The 17,387-nt window shown below is 40.1% G+C and overlaps 2 protein-coding genes across 4 annotated transcripts; both read left to right on the forward strand.

Moving 5' to 3' along the window:
- The first annotated feature begins 5,272 nt into the window (after positions 1–5,272).
- On the forward strand, positions 5,273–11,127 carry LOC5502888. Of its 2 annotated transcripts, XR_007305336.1 has the most exons (3): positions 5,273–7,354; positions 8,656–8,905; positions 9,019–11,127. XR_007305336.1 is itself a non-coding variant. In XM_048720329.1 (2 exons), the coding sequence occupies exons 1-2, from the start codon at positions 6,625–6,627 to the stop codon at positions 8,658–8,660; spliced, it is 735 nt and encodes a 244-aa protein (XP_048576286.1). In that variant the 5' UTR covers positions 5,273–6,624; the 3' UTR covers positions 8,661–8,959. The 2 variants fall into 2 exon arrangements, 1 of the variants encoding a protein (XP_048576286.1); XM_048720329.1 differs by lacking the exon at positions 9,019–11,127 and having other exon boundaries at positions 8,656–8,959.
- A 738-nt stretch (positions 11,128–11,865) lies between these two features.
- LOC116610354 (tachykinin-like peptides receptor 86C) lies at positions 11,866–17,370 on the forward strand. Of its 2 annotated transcripts, XM_048720189.1 has the most exons (3): positions 11,866–12,074; positions 14,930–15,023; positions 15,161–17,370. In XM_048720189.1, the coding sequence occupies exon 3, from the start codon at positions 15,410–15,412 to the stop codon at positions 16,466–16,468; it is 1,059 nt and encodes a 352-aa protein (XP_048576146.1). In that variant the 5' UTR covers positions 11,866–12,074; positions 14,930–15,023; positions 15,161–15,409; the 3' UTR covers positions 16,469–17,370. The 2 variants fall into 2 exon arrangements, with proteins under 2 accessions (XP_048576146.1, XP_048576147.1); XM_048720190.1 differs by lacking the exon at positions 11,866–12,074 and having other exon boundaries at positions 12,091–15,023.
- The last annotated feature ends 17 nt before the right edge of the window (positions 17,371–17,387 follow it).

Consider the following 17,387-nt stretch of genomic DNA (forward strand, 5'->3'; position numbering starts at 1 on the left):
AATAATATGACCGCCTGAACGAAAATTCCCAAAAGCCAAAACGAAATCGTTGTTTTGAAAATTCGGCTTCACGGTCGTGATACATCAGTAGATTTCTTTCCGGTTTGCAGGCGGCACGTTTGTTCATGGCTTCTCGTAAAATAGATCATTTCTTTACGAGAAAGCATGCGAGCGTTTTGTCGCCCATGGATCTTTGGCCTGAACAATCTAATAATGTTGAGAAAGATTCTAGTACCGATAACCGATACCGATAAGTATCTGCCTACGTGTCCGGACATAGCCTAACTAAAGATGATTTTCGAAGAGATGACGTTCGACAGAACTCTTTATAGTAGGAATGGCACAAGTAGAAGAGACCATCGAAAGGAATCGTCATATTCTAAAGACGATCATCGAAACCATTTTGTACCTGAAAAATATGGAACTAGATATATAAAAGTAGGAAACATTCTGTGAACTGAATAAAAATTACATTTGAACAATGACTCTCTTGCTCAGTATGATATTAAAACCTGACTTAAATTCGGCGCCCAAAAAATGTGACCCCCCTGAATCGGCGCCCAAAAAAACATAGCCCCAAGTAATAAATGACCGCTGCCTTAGATCAGATTATTCTAGAAGAATATGCAAAAGCTGTAAACGGAAGATTGATTCGGTAGTCAAATGAGAGAAAATTCTGAATGAAGATAAGGCATTAATTGGCTTCTTTTATAATTCGTCACGTGATATTTCTACGGAGGACGCGGGCTTATTATTCCGCAGCGGATATACACTTCACGCATGCGCTAGTCATTGTGAGCTCAAATAGTGGCCAGTAAACAATAAATGAAGCATGCGCTCTGGGTTTGATGAATGAAGCATGCGCTCTGGGTTTGATCAAACAAAGTTTCGAGCACACCCTTATCCAAGGCACACATCCCCCTATCCACCAGCACACCCTTATCCCTCAAGGCACACACCCCCCTACCCACCAGCACACCCTTATTCCTCAAGGCACACACCCACCGGCACACCCTTATCCCTCAAAGCACACACCCCCCTACCCACCGGCACACCCTTATCCCTCAAGGCACACACCCCCCTACCCACCAGCACACCCTTATCCCTCAAGGCACACACCCCCCCCCCCCCCCTTCCCACCGGCACACCCTTATCCCTCAAAGCACACACCCCCCTACCCACCAGCACACCCTTATCCCTCAAGGCACCATCCCCTACCCACCAGCACACCCTTATCCCTCAAGGCACACACCCCCCCCCCCCTTTCCACCAGCACACCCTTATCCCTCAAGGCACATACCCCCCTACCCTCCAGCACACCCTTATCCCTCAAGGCACACACCCCCTACCCACCATCACACCCTTATCCCTCAAGGCACACACCCCCCTACCCACCAGCACACCCTTATCCCTAAAGGCACCTTTCCCTACCCACCAGCACACCCTTATCCCTCAAGGCACACACCACCTACCCACCAGCACACCCTTATCCCTCAAGGCACCATCCCCTACCCACCAGCACACTCTTATCCCTCAAGGCACACCCCCCCCCCTACCCACCAGCACACCCTTATCCCTCAAGGCACACAGCCCCCCCCCCCCCCCCTAAGCACCAGCACAAAAGTTTCGACCCATGAAAGAGGTCTCTTTTCCTCGTGAACGCCAGCACAGCGAAATACAGAGAAAAGAGGCCTCCGCTAGCAGGGAACCCACTTAGAGGGCGAGAAGAGAGGAGCAATTTCATGGCCTTGCTACACTTTCGCGCCAAGACTGATCCTATTCTTGAGAGTCACTTGAAAGGCAAAAATAACAACCCGTTAAAGTATATTATAACATAGCTACATTCTAACACGCGCTCTGATTGGCTAATTTTCTATGAACAAGAAATGGATATACCATAGAGATATACCATAAAAGAAAAAAATCATTGCTGACAACAAAAAGTTCGCTAGATAAATACTAGTAGCGACTTTTCGGTAACTCTAAAACCTTCATACTTCTTTTTTGAGCTGCATCTTTCTACATATGATGAATGAGGACGCAGATTTCCCGTGTTTTTCCCTTGAAGAAAAGGAAAATGTTGTACCAATGGCAATGTTTTTAGAGAGCGAAAGTCGCCGATTTGCAAATCTGTCGGAAAGGGAACTAGAAAGCATTTTGTCGGAGAAACAATCAGAAAAGACAACAAACTGGTGTGTCTCCACGTTTAAAGGTACGTTGCTATATATTTGAATTAAAACATTATTAAGAAATTGTGCAATTTAAAAAGGATAATTGTTATGAATTACGGTAAAATTACTAAATACTAACAGTGACAGTGACAACAACAACAATACGAATGAAACAATTTTGCGAACTTTGTGGATTTATTAATATATAGGTTTAGGCACTGCCTAAAAGCGGAGCCAGCATTGAACACCTTCTGTGTTGACTGATTGAGGTATTTTTGGGGGATCTAGGATCAGGCTCTTTACTGAGATTTATTTATTGTACCAACCAAATGGATCCAGGCCTTATTCAATAATTTGAATTATGCAGTACATCAAAGTTAACAAGCACAATTCCTGGTGTGAATATGGCTGTCAAAGTTGTCTAATGGTAAATTCTTATGTCCCATCATAGAAGTTCCATGATAAATATTTCTTTTAATCAAAACAATACTCCGACAAGCTTTGCCCTTGTGCAGAATAGGTCATGGATGTAACAGCATTCCAAAGATTTGAAATAATATATTTAGACTGTTTAGATGCCATACTGTAATTTTTATGTATTGATTTAGTGGCGATTCTCACCTTCATTGGACCGAATATTTAGAAAAATGTCTGGGAATTAAGATCCAAAAATATATTATCTTTCATGCATTACATATTGGTGCACCCACCATTTACCATATAGTGGCCTTGTTGTTGGTGGCCTACTCCAAAATGAATGCAATGAAAAAAAACAGATTGATTTTGGACGCAAATCCTAAAAAAAACATCTAAGGCATCACTGACATTGCTAAAATGCTAACTCCTAATTTCAAACCAAACCCTTTCCTTGATCTATGTTTGGGGTAGAGAGGAAGCAAAAGAATATCAATTGACTAAAAAATAGTCGACGGGGGAGAAGATATAAAGGGAATTGACTCAACTTGAAAGGTTTGGTGAAAAAAATATAACAGTAATGAAAATAATTTGATTGAGCATTTCTTGATTTTCCCCTTTCCCATTATCTTAACCCTTTCATCACCACAGGCCTCTAAAGAGGCCATGTCTATGCTATCCAAGCTATGTGAACAGAATTCTATTATCGAAAAAGAACAAGGTTGTTGCTAGTGTTATAAAGTTTAAGTATCTTGCCCTAAAAAACCCTTCCCTTAATAAAAGTTCCATTAATGTACATTTGTAAAGCTACATTCTGACAAGCTTTGTCCTTGCGAAGAACAAGTAATGGATGAAACAGGATTTCAAAGATAGAATATAGTGTCAGACACAATTTTATATAAGATGCAATACTGAAGTTTTAATGTACCATTTTAAAGTGGTGATTTCCCATCCCCATGAGAATTAATATCTACAAATACAGTATACATCCAGTAATGCATTATATCTTGGTGTTTTTTTAGAAACCCTGGATCCAACCATTCCAATGAAATAAATCTAAACCTTAAAAATAAATGTAATGGAAAAGAGACTTGGAAAGGAAATCCTAAAAAGAAGATATAAGTGAAAGTACTAAATGAAAATTTCTAATTTAAAAATCAAATCTGTTTATTAATTTATTTTTGGTGTAGAGGGGAAATAGCAAAGAGCATCAATTGCATAAAAATAGTCAACAGGGAGAAGGAAAAGGAAGAAATATGACTCTTCTTTAAATGTTTGAAAAGAAAATATAACAAAAATAATGTGATAATTATATCCAGTACTTACCTAAAATATCCTCTTTCCGATTATCTTTAGGTTAATAGAAAACTGTTTTGGTTACAGATTTATTATTTAAAAAGCAAAATTATGTTTTTAGTTTTATATAATATAAGTATCTTGTTCTAAAAAAAAACCTATTGAGTGTGTACTGCTGAATCACATAGTAATTGAGCTCCCTCCCTTATGGTCCTGGGGAAGTCAGGGGTTAATGTGGGGTTTTAGATTACTTTTTAACCAGAATATATCAAGAGGGGTGGTGGTATTGACTGTTTTTGACTCTTAACTTGGAAACAGGCTTTTATTAAAGTCTAATCCCCCACCCTTTCCTGGGACCATGTGTGTCGGGTATCAAATGACTAGTGAATAAGAACTCCCTACTGTTATCTTTTAAGACATGGTTTTCAATTCTCATGTCTCCCAGTCTTTAGCATTCATCTTGGCCCTCAGGTAGTCCCTGGTTCATAAAAGAGTGACATTTCTTTCAAGGCAATCTTTTCATCAAGACATTCATAATCTGACTAATTTCCACAAATATTAAAAAAAATAAACACATGAGATGTAAGATGCAGACAATAACAATACATATTGGCAATAGGGGTTGAATTTTGTTTTGTTTTTATCCTCGGTAAGGAAAATTTCTCTTGTAAGTTGAAAAAGTTGCTGTATCTTCTAAGGATATGTATCTTCTTAGGACTAAGAGCACAGGATATAAAGACAAGAACGGTCTTCTTTACCAGTATATGACAAATGCAACATGATATTGGTTAGCCTTTATGAAATATTTCAACAGAATCAAGAATAAAGATAGAACAAAGAATGTCAAAACAAAAGGTGTGTTATGCTCATTCTCAAAGCAAACAAAAAGGACAACAAAAAGCCCAATAACTGTCATATCCTCAATAGACAATACAAATCGTCGTCTGAAACTCACCTTGCATTTTGTCGCTTTCTTGTGGTTGTGTTCGCTTTTTAATGTGAACTATTACTTACTTAAACTTACTAGCAAAAACCAGACATATCCTTTCATAAATCTTGGCGTGAATGAATGTTAGTAGATCTCTTGACTTTATCCTTAAGTCACAAAATTTGAGGCAAAAAGAAATAATCAACGCATGACAAGAACTTTTCCCTTGTTCCGTGCTTGTATTTAGCCGTCATTACGGGGCCGAGTGAGGCCTGGGAGTTGCGCGGCTGACTGACTGGCTGGCTGGCTCGCGAGTGACACCACAGGGTACCCGCGCAATGACCACAAAACCAAGTCGCATAGTTATACCATATTTCTATACCTATGGAGCTCCGCGCGCGGCCTACGGCCGCGCTGGCTCCGCTATCAACAAATAATCAATTCTAACCTTTTTCCTGTATAATAACAGCTTGGTGCAAGGAAAAACAAATACGTACTCCTGTAGAAGACATGAGCCTTGGACAACTTGATGCAAACCTCCGTCGTTTTTACGCTGAAGCAAGAAAAATGAACGGAGAAATATACAGCAAGAAGACCCTACTCGGCTTCCGGCATGCCATTGAACGCCATCTCAATCAGCCACCCTTGTCGAGAAGCCTTAAGCTGTCTACCGACCCTAGATTCAAGCGGTCAAACGAGATGCTTGATGCTCAGCTTGTACAGATGAAGAGAAATGGCCTTGAGAACACCAAGCACAAACCCGCCATCGAGGATAAAGACCTAAAAAAGCTCAAAACTTCCAAAGCACTTTCTCCGGATACTCCATCCAGTCTCCTAAGAAATGTGTGGTTCCACGTGGTCCTGCACTTTTGTAGAAGAGGTAGAGAGGGTCAGCGAGCGTTGAAAAAAAACAAGCTTCCTGTTTGAACAAGATGCAAGCGGCCGGCGCTACGTAACTATGTCGCACGACGAAGCGACAAAGAACCATCCTGGAGGATTGAACGACAATCTTTTCAATTGTATATTTCGAAACAGAATCCTAAATGTGAAACATTTTTCCAGTATCCAAAGAAATGTTGGTATCCCGACCACGACGTGTGGTTCTATCAGTCATCTACCGCAGAGATTCCACGAGATACTACGCATGCGCATAGCTGATCATTCTACGTTCGCATTCGCGTTCCGCCATTTTGTAGCGTGACTGGTCAAACGAGGAAACAATTCAACAAAATCAGCTTCATCCGACGCGTTCAACGGAAATATTTTCTGTTCCATCGGAACCCATCCTAGGATTCTCGGGGTAGGATTTGCGAGGCAAACCATATTACCCTTGTGAAGATAATCGCCGTTTAAAATGGCGGCTCAGAAACCTGATATCCTTGACGCCATGCTTTCTGAAGCACGGTCCGAAACTGACTCGGCGCAGCCGAATAAGTCAGAAAAAGGACAAGGAAATGTTCAAAAGAAGGGAAAGACCCCTCTTACAAAGGAAAAGCGTTCGGGGACGACGGCAAAGAGTCCAACGGTTACAACTAAACTGGTGACTGGCGCTGCCAGTTCTGCAGGTTTAGATCAAGCCACCAAGTCGGGAGAAACCGATCCTACACGACTAGAGGACTTGTGCCACAAAGTCTCCCAATTAACAGACATCATGAGCAGTTTTGCTTCTGTTGTAAAAGAACTGAAAACAGCTTATGATGCTGCGATGCAGCAGAATGACCTAAGCTGCTCTGATAGCGAAAACGAAGGGGGAGAGTCCTTCTCAACCACAGCTAAAAGCAAAGACACGAAGGCCAATGATTACTCGATGACCTCATGCAGAAGGTGAACGAAAATGAACAGACAGACACAGCATTAACTGAGAAAATGTCGTTTGTGTTAGACAGTGTTTTAGCAACTGGTCTCAACGAGCAATCTCTCGCTAAAAGGAAAGAGTCAATTAGAAGACCAGAAAACTGCAAACTTCTAAAAGTGAACAGTGAAATATGGGAAATTGCCCAAAAAACAACCAAGAGCATGGATGCTCGTTTACAGAAACTACAAGAGGCACTAATCAAAGGCCTCATTCCAATGGCAAGAGCTGCAGGACTTGTGGGCGAAGCCCTGAGTAAAAAAGCAGATATGCCTTTGACACTAGAAGAACTTTGGAAAGGATTATCCTACTCTGTTCTTTTCGTTGCCCCAGCCAACCATGACTTAAACATGTGTAGGTGTGACCTATTCAAGGTTGATCTAGACGACAAATACAAAGAAATATGCAGTAATAAAGAGCCTGTGGCATCAGAACTGTTTGGCGATGACTTAGGTGAATGCCTCAAAACAGTAAAAGAAAGCAAGAAAGCTGCTCAGCAACTAACAGGCAAACGGAAACGTGATGAAGAATATCCAAGGAGACCCAGGCCATCATATGGTGGGAATTTTTTATTCCCGAACTGGGGTCGCCCTTACAGGGGACGGCCCCATCAAAGATACAACCCACAGAACAAGTATCCCAGCACCCACAACACGAACAGTGCTGCAAAAAGCAGAAGTAATGCCTACACCGGTAAGCCCACCATGCGAAAGTGATTATGCATATGGGTCTTTTAAGATGATACTCAATCTAAAAGAGCTTAACACTTTTGTTAAGTTTCACACTTTAAAATGGAATCTATACACACTTGTGTGCACCTTATGAGGACTGGTTGCTTCATGGCCTCAATAGACCTTAAGGATACATACTATTCTATACCAGTACATGCAGAACACCAAAAATATCTGAAATTTTGGTGGAATGGTACCCTTTACAAATTCTTATGTTTACCCCAGGGTTTATCATCTGCCCCTAGACTGTTTACCAAAGTCATGAAGCCAGTTTTCTCTACTCTCAGAGAAATGGGACACATTTCTAGTGGCTATTTGGATGATTCATTTCTTTTAGGACATTCTAAGGAGGAATGTCAAACTAACATTTGTGATACCCTAAATCTTCTAAGAAGATTAGGGTTCATGCCACATGAAACCAAATCAATAACAACACCAACACATGTCTTACAACACTTGGGATTTATTCTAAACTCCTTAGACATGACAGTGTCAATATAAGCGGAGAAAAACTCAAAACTCTCTGGTACCATCCCGAAAGTTTTAGGTAAAACTGCACCTAGTATACGTGAGGTTTCAAAAATGGGATTTTGGTAAACCCATGCGTCTATCCAAGGGAGCAAGATCAGATGCAAATTGGTGGATAGCAAATGCATTGACATCAAAAAAGAAAATCGCTCATGGGAAAATAGCACATGTCATGTATACTGACGCCTCCAATGATAGGTGGGGTGCCAGTTTAGGCAACACCACAACAGGAGGAAGATAGTCTGAAACAGAGAAAGGCCAGCACATTAACTATTTAGAACTAAAGGTGGTAGCATTGGGACTAATGGCCCTCTGTAAAGAAGTGGAACATAACCATGTTAAGGTTATGACTGACAACACCACTACTGTAGCTTATATACGCCACATGGGGGGTTCCCATTCCCTTCCCTGCAATGACATGGCTAGAAAAATATGGGAATGGTGTATACCAAGAAGCATTTGGTTGACTGTTAGCCATATCACAGGGATAAACAATGTAATAGCTGACAAAGCTTCAAGAGTGTTTGATGATGCTACTGAGTGGAAGCTTGATGAAGAGATCTTTGTCAAGCTAACACAGGAACTGGGAATGCCTGACATAGACATGTTCGCATCCCGACTGAATTATCAATTAAATCCATACGTATCATGGCTCCCAGACCCAGAGGCCTGGGCAATTGATGCCTTTACTTTAGATTGGGAAGATAAACTTGTCTATGCTTTCCCTCCTTTCAGTCTAATTCCACAAGTGCTACAGAAGTTGGAGTCCGACCAAGCACAAACGATCTTAATAGTCCCCAACTGGTCAACACAGCCATGGTACCCATAGTTATCTCGCCTTCTAGTTCAGAAACCTATTCTCCTCCCAGAGAAGAAGAGCAATGTCTACCTTCCATTCGATCAGGGGAAATGTCATCCACTGGGGAAAAGATTAATAATAATAATGAGTTTAATTCAACCTTTCGCAGTATAGACTGGATTACAGGTGAGTCAGAGATACAAGTAAGCACTACAATAAAGTACAATTAATCAAATGTAATTAGCATATTTAACAGTAACGAACTCGTTGATTGAGTCTGATGGCTTGTGCCTTATCAGGAGATCCCTACAAAGTAAAGGAATTTCATCAGCAACTCAGGAGACAATACTCAAGTCTTGGCGCCAAGGTACACAAAAACAATACAGAGGGTACCTGGCTAAGTGGGAGCTATTTGCACATAAACGGTCTACAGATCCCTTACACCCACCTCTAAATGTGGTAATGGATTACCTGGGACACGTCAACAGTTCTCACATATCTTAGGGAACTTTACCCATTGGAGGAACTTACCCTACAACACAGTGTACGTGCAGCATCTACCAGCAAGGCCAAGAGTTGTGACATTCCCATGACTCCTATCATGAAAGCAGCCTGTTGAAGCTCAGACTGTACCTTTACCAGGTTTTATCATAAGCCTATAACCGAAGCTGAGAGCTTTGGACATGCTATCCTTTCAAATGTTAAGTTATCAGCAACTGTTCTACAACAGTTCTGTACTTATAGTATGGCATCGGTAATGCAAATCAACTGTTATATTAATTTTGGTTTCCACCTATGTTTAAGGTGACATGTTACCACTTATGTTAGTTGTTATAGAGGTTACTTGTGTATATTATTGATGAGTGCTCATTCGAATATAAAATCTCGTGGAATCTCTGCGGTAGATGACTGATAGAATTAGAAAATTAAACGAGACTTACCTGGAAGTTGAAGTTTGATTGGGATTCTATCAGTCATCTACAGAGCAGAGATTACACGCCCTCCCTATAGGTACTTGTTGCCTCCCTGCAGTTCTACTGCACTTATTGGATCTTCTCATGGACACTCATGATCTTTTAAATATGACCAGCTATGCGCATGCGTAGTATCTCGTTTTAGGATTTGCCTCCATTGCATTTATTTTTTAGTAGCCTGTATGAGTGGATCCAAGGTTTCTAAAAATAAGGCCAAAGGGTGGGTGCACCAATATGTAATGCATGTCAGGAGGTATATTTCTGGAGTTTAATTTCAACACATTCTTCTGAATATTTAGTTGCAGTACATGGAAACTACAGTATGGCATCCAAATTTTTGGAATGCTGTTACACCTGGTTAATTCTTCACAAGGTCAAAGCTTGTTAGAATGCATCTTTGAAAAAAATATAGATAGTGGAGCTTCTATGAAGGGAAATAAGAATTGACCATTAGACTCTTGATAAACACTCTCGTCAACTAAGACACCTGAACTTTGACAGCCTTTTTCACACCAAGGCTTAGTATTTGCTAACTTTTATACTGTATATTTAATATTATTAAGTGAGTGCTTGATTAATACATTTGGAGGGGCGAGTACAGTTCATAATCACATGGCAGTAAAAAAATAACATATTTTTAATCTCATTAAAAAAAAACATTCTAAAGACACCTAGATCCCCCTAAAACAGTCAGTCAACACAAAAAGGTATCAAATGCTGGATTCGCCTTAATGCAGTGCCTAAATCTATATATTAGGTTGTTATTCACATTTCGAAACATTCAACTGCTCATATGCAGGGAATAAATGAGGCTTTGCGGTCGTGCATGTAGCCATAGCCTACTCCAGGTACTACCAGAAAATGCAATAAATTGAGTGTGCTTAAGTTAGTTCATATTTTGAGACCCATTTCCTGGAAAAAAAATAAAAATTCCTCGTTTTTAACATGTTCCGACAAAGGGATTTCTGGTTTCTCATTTTTTTTCCTGTTAATAACATCACTTAAACGGTTTATGTGCAGTTCAGAATTTTTATTGCACGTGGTTCCAACTGGGTCTACGTTAGGACTTGACACACAGGGAGCTCACCTCTACGGTTTGAATAAAGTTAGAGTTGTTTTTTAGCTTTGCGTTGTTGATTATTTTTTTAGTGCGTGTGGGCGTTTGAATCTCTTGTCTACTTTTTCGGCGCCCGGTGCTTTCTGGCACTCTTTCATTGGTTAGCGGTCTATTGGCCGTCTCGACTGCTAAATGGCTTCCGTGTCACGGCATACCTAGTAAAAAAACTACAGTCACGTGATTTGTGATGTCATCGAGGATGTCACTAAAAGCAAAACTACTCCGATTTCATTAGAACAAAAATATCCATTCTCATGAACAAAACATCATATAACAACTAATCTTAGTATGTGTCATGAAGTTGACGTCGTCAAAAACAGAAATAATAATAATATTTAATTTTTGTTTAATTATTAAGCGAAAATAAGCAAACATTTGGTCGTTTGGAGCTCCGCTTTTCGGCAGTGCCTAAATCTATATATTATTGTGCCTGCCTCGCGGTGGGATGATTTGCATAAAGGTTTATTGTCGAGTGGTAATGCTGCAGATTTTTTTATCCACCGTTTATTGAATTCTTAAAAAAGGTGTGGTCTATTTGACTACATGGCACATTGCTTCCATAAAACTGTGTTTTTGTTTTGAGTTCACATTTATTATTATTTCATTTAAGACTACACACTTGGTTGAGGAAGTGAATATTGTCTTAATACAGAAAAAAATTATTGTCCGGTAATAATTATTGTCCGGTCTCAAATATTTTGTGAGGGAGCAAATTGAAATTGTTCTATGCTTTTGATTTTAAATATTTAATCCCTGATCCCCCTCCTTGCCTTCACTGCGGAGGCAACCGTGGAAAAGTAAAGAAATATATTTATATCAAGCCGTGTGTGTACAAGATTAGCCCTTCAAGTGTACCGCTTTCTAGGCAAACAAAACATAGAAATTCCGCTTATAGTTGAATAAGGACTGTTTGCATTTTAATGGACAATCCACTGATAAAATCCATTTGCAGTGAAACCTACTAAGTTCCAAATACAAAATGAAAAATAAAAACGAGTTCGTTTCTTTGCTAATTATTTTCCTTCATGTTATGAAAGCTTCTAATCACAGAGTAAACATATCCTGACACGCACCTTGCTAAGATGTTGGTTTTGGGATATTGAACTTCGTCGTTTATCCAATGGGAGTACAGTAATGTTTTGGTACAGCTCTCATCGAAAACTCAAGGACTATTTGGACAAAACGTGCTGCAATCTGCGTGTAAGCAGGGAAAGAACATTGGGCTGATTTAATAACAAGGTCATTATCCACTGGAGGCTTGATGGTAAGTTGGATATTTTTAGTCGGTTAATGATAATGAGAGCTGAAGAGCGAAAAAGTATGAAACAATTTGTTTCGTAAGTTTGATGCTTTTCGATGTTTTGAAATTACGCAAAAAATGAGATGCTTTTGTCGCTCGCCTTATGAAAGGTTGTGGAATATTTAAAAAATTCATAAATTGTAAGTTTAAATTTCAGCTTCATTTCAATAGTAAATACTAATAGATATGGGTAAATCTGAACGCTAAAGAGCTCCAGCTTATTTCATGGTTTTTAGAATTGTTTGTTTAAAGTTGATGAATTTGTTCCACAGAAAACATCTTCAAAACGCGGATAAGGAATTTTCCAAATGTGAAACTTATGGGCTATCATACTACTTTGTCATTTGCCGCCGATTCTTATGTTCAAATGTGTACATCCACGACATAACAACATAACATGACAAAAGGCATAAACATAACGAGAACGAGAGAAAAACGCCTCTTATGTCGTTATGTCAGTTTTCAAGAACCATTATGTCTTGATTCAAACATTTTGCGCGTTTATTCCACAAGAATTTCGGCGCCGTGGCGCTCGCCGTCGCGCCAAAACCAAAAAGAAAACAAAGCCTGGTAATGGCGGGGATTTCTCTTTTCTCTGTGAAAATATGGGCCGGAACTACCGAGTTCGGAACTACCGACTACATTCTTCCTGTCCTAAGTCCTGACGCCATTGCTGTTCTAATTCCGATCTTATGTCGATATGTGGTTATGTTGTTTTATTGTTATTTTGATATGCATTATGTTGATATCTTGTTATGTTCTATGTTGTGTTCTATGTTGATATGTCCTTATTTTGCTATATGGTTATGACGACGCTATGTTGTCATGTCGTTATGTTTTTATATCCTTATGTTGATATGTCCTTATTTTGTTATTTGGTTATGACGACGCTATGTTGTTATGTCAATATGTTGATATGTTGTTGTATCGTTATGTTGATATGTCTCCTGTGTGCACCTGTGTGCAAATCACTTCACCGGTGTTTGCGCCTTAAACGCAATGGCTATATGCCCGACAGTCGGGAAAGGTCCTCAATAAACTAAACGCAGATTCGCTTGCTCTTTCTCAACAAATATAGAATGCCTTTATTTCACTATATTTTATTTGAATGAAATTGAAAGGTGTCGGGCATTAAGTCAATTGCTAGGACCTTACCCCACTGTCGGGTATATTGCCACTGCGTTTTTCTAAATAGGTGTATTCTGAAAGATATGCGAATATCAAAAGGGAAAGACAGCTGAAGCCGCACGCCCACAAACTGTTATTAGGTTGTGACAGGGTTTTTTACGTCGGTCTATTTCCGTTATTATCTTCTAATTAGAACGCCCACCAGACGCTTGTTAGTGTAAACAGAAGATTAAAGTGGTGAAAAGCTACGAAAGCGACCTCGGCCTGTGTCTCAGGTGCCAGAGCCTGTGTGGGCGTCTGGGTCTGTTTTGATTTTATATTTTAGGTAGTCAACACCCGTCTTAACGTCGGAATAGTTTTCTCAAACACTTTTAGGTAGTCAACACCCGTCTTAACGTCGGAATAGTTTTCTCAAACACTTTTAGGTAGTCAACACCCGTCTTAACGTCGGAATAGTTTTCTCAAACACTTTTAGGTAGTCAACACCCGTCTTAACGTCGGAATAGTTTTCTCAAACACTTTTAGGTAGTCAACACCCGTCTTAACGTCGGAATAGTTTTCTCAAACACTTTTAGGTAGTCAACACCCGTCTTAACGTCGAAATAGTTTTCTTAAACACTTTTAGGTAGTCAACACCCGTCTTAACGTCGGATTAGTTTTCTCAAACACTTTTAGGTAGTCAACACCCGTCTTAACGTCGGAATAGTTTTCTCAAACACTTTTAGGTAGTCAACACCCGTCTTAACGTCGGAATAGTTTTCTCAAACACTTTTAGGTAGTCAACACCCGTCTTAACGTCGGAATAGTTTTCTCAAACAATTTTAGGTAGTCAACACCCGTCTTAACGTCGGAATAGTTTTCTCAAACACTTTTAGGTAGTCAACACCCGTCTTAACGTCGAAATAGTTTTCTTAAACACTTTTAGGTAGTCAACACCCGTCTTAACGTCGGAATAGTTTTCTCAAACACTTTTAGGTAGTCAACACCCGTCTTAACGTCGGAATAGTTTTCTCAAACACTTTTAGGTAGTCAACACCCGTCTTAACGTCGGAATAGTTTTCTCAAACACTTTTAGGTAGTCAACACCCGTCTTAACGTCGGAATAGTTTTCTCAAACACTTTTAGGTAGTCAACACCCGTCTTAACGTCGGAATAGTTTTCTCAAACACTTTTAGGTAGTCAACACCCGTCTTAACGTCGAAATAGTTTTCTTAAACACTTTTAGGTAGTCAACACCCGTCTTAACGTCGGAATAGTTTTCTCAAACACTTTTAGGTAGTCAACACCCGTCTTAACGTCGGAATAGTTTTCTCAAACACTTTTAGGTAGTCAACACCCGTCTTAACGTCGAAATAGTTTTCTTAAACACTTTTAGGTAGTCAACACCCGTCTTAACGTCGAAATAGTTTTCTTAAACACTTTTAGGTAGTCAACACCCGTCTTAACGTCGGAATAGTTTTCTAAAACACTTTTAAGTAGTCAACACCCGTCTTAACGTCGGAATAGTTTTCTCAAACACTTTTAAGTAGTCAACACCCGTCTTAACGTCGGAATAGTTTTCTCAAGCACTTAAAAAATCCGTCATTTTATATTTTATACAACGTCTTCAAAAACGTTATTACATAAAAGGCACGGGTTTGTCAGCTTAAAGTTTTCGTTTTGCACTATGCGTTTATTTTTCTCTAAATTAGGTCTTGCGCGCGTTGACGTAAAAGGCGAGAGGTAGCGGTCTCAGATCAAGGACGGTGGAGTCGGTAAAATAGAGAAGGACAAAGTGGTATAAAAGTAAGTATCGTAGCTTGATTGCTTTTTTACTTTCTGTGTTGTTGTTGTTGTTTTTCGGGGCATATTCTTCCCGTAAAATATCTCTATATTTCATTTGATTCTAATTGTACGCTTGTAATTATATTATTTTTTTACAGGACATTTCCTTCTCTACTCTGGGGCTTAATCCTATCCATCTTTCTAGAATGTGTGCTAGAACCTACTAGAATGTACACTTGTACGCTTGGGTGCAGTGTTTGGGCGTGATTCCTGTTTACTACAGCCTCATCCAACTTGACACTGGAATAAACACGAAATAATCCGCTCGCTTCAGCTTGTGATCTTTGTCTAACTGCTCCGTGAGCCTGCAAGTTTGTCGCGTGCATCGTACGCGCGCCCTCATCACAATGAACACCACATTAGAAGCAATCCGCTCTGTCCAGCTCGCCATCATCGTGCCGATAAACCTACTCGGTAATGGGGCCGTTTGCGGCGTGGTCGCACGCACTCCCTCTATGCAAACACACATGAACTATCTCCTCGTAAACCTCGCTATCAGTGATATGATGGTAGCCGTCTTCATGACCCTCGATCAGGTGTTTTTACATGGAGTAGCTACCCATCCCGCGGGTATCGCGGGCGACTACGTGTGCAAGTTCGTTACGGGCAAGCTACTCTCATGGGTGGGGTCAGTCGCATCTGTGTTCACAATGACAGCAGTGGGCTTTGAGAGATTCTACGCGATAGTGCACCCGCTTAGCAACCGTGGGCGCATAACAAAGAGGGTGTTTTGGCGGGTAATTATTGCATGCTGGGTATTCGCGTGCTGTTTCAACATCCCTTTAGTGTTGGTTAGGGTGTATAATACGGAGCAGGCCAGAACGGGTTACCTGTGTCGGAGCAACTGGCCTAACGTCATGCTTGCGATTGCGTACAACATCGCCTGGTTACTCTTCCTCGGGGTCATCCCGCTAGGAATTATGGGGTACTTGTATAGCAGTATTGTTAAGACGTTGTGGTTTAGCGGCAAAACGCATGAAGGCGAGGCCACTCAGCAAGTTCGCTTAAAAGCCCGCCAGCGTGTCACGAAAATGCTAATTATTATTTCCGCCATATATGGACTGTGCTGGTTACCAAACCTCCTCATTAGTGTTGCTTCGTATTTTGTTGACGATGGGAACCCTGCGGTTTTGTCATACGGGTATCTGATAACGGAAGTACTGGTATTGATCAACAGCAGCATCAACCCTTTTGTGTACAGCATCCAAAGCCAGAAGTTTCGCAACGGCGTAAGAGCCCTCGTGTGCTGCAGGGGTAGTCAGCGGATACACGCGAAAGAAGAGACTGCAGAGGGAAGCAAAATGTGCAACAATAACAAGTGTGTAGAGACCAACCTTAAAGACATATCAGCATGCAGCAGTTATAGAGACAAGGGGGTAGACACCAGTCTTAAAGACATAGCATAATAATGCTCAAGGCAGTCTTCTACTGACGTCTTAAATTAGAGCATATGGTAATATTTGACAATTAATTGGCATTGGGCTAAAGAATGAAGGGGCTTCAGACCCTCCACGCCCTCCACGCCCTCCACGCCCTCCAGCTCCCACGCCAACTGAATGTTATAATTGCTTTATTTTTTGTTGTGAACTAAAAATAATTTATTGGACTTATTGCATAGTCTATGTAAACCTTAAGACATTTTGCATATCAATAAGTCTTAAGGTTTACATGGACTATGCAATCAAAGCTATATTATTTGTTAATGCTTTTCATTCACAGCAATACAAGTTTTTGATAATTTTTTTTTCCATAAGTGAAAAGATTGGATTCTAAATTTGGAATAAGTTTTTCGTTTTTTATCACCAAGCACCAAGCTGAATAATAGTTTGCTTCTTATCGCCTGCCAGCTGCGTGATTAGTAATAGTTTGCTACTTATCGCCTGCTAGCTAATGATTAGTGATAGTTTGCTACTTATCGCCTGCTAGCTGCTGATTAGTGAAAGTTTGCTACTTATCACCTGCTAGCTGAATACCAGTTTGCTACTTATCGCCTGCTAGCTGAATAATAGTTAGCTACTTATCGCCTGCTAGCTGCGTGATTCTCAAAATAAAGCGCGTGCTCTTAGCCAATCAGAATCGACATAATAATAAGGCAATTTATTCTAAAAAGAGACCCTGATAAAAAATAATATTTGATGTGTATGCTGGTGACCTGTTAAACAAAATAATGGGCCTTTTTTGCTAACAAAAGCTTATTTCTAGTTTACTGATCTATTCCTAGTTCAAAAATCTATGGTTATGTTTTCCATAATGCAGTTTCAACGTAATGACAAAGAAAAAAAATAATTAAAAAAACTCCACAAATAAATGAAAATGTCCCACTTT

Source organism: Nematostella vectensis, chromosome 12 (genome assembly GCF_932526225.1).
Source record: "Nematostella vectensis chromosome 12, jaNemVect1.1, whole genome shotgun sequence".
NCBI lineage: Eukaryota > Metazoa > Cnidaria > Anthozoa > Actiniaria > Edwardsiidae > Nematostella > Nematostella vectensis.

Excerpts from the sequence above, each read along its gene's own strand:
- LOC5502888 (XM_048720329.1), top strand. The coding sequence starts at position 6,625 with ATGCAGAAGGTGAACGAAAATGAACAGACAGACACAGCATTAACTGAG.
- LOC116610354 (XM_048720189.1), top strand. The coding sequence starts at position 15,410 with ATGAACACCACATTAGAAGCAATCCGCTCTGTCCAGCTCGCCATCATC.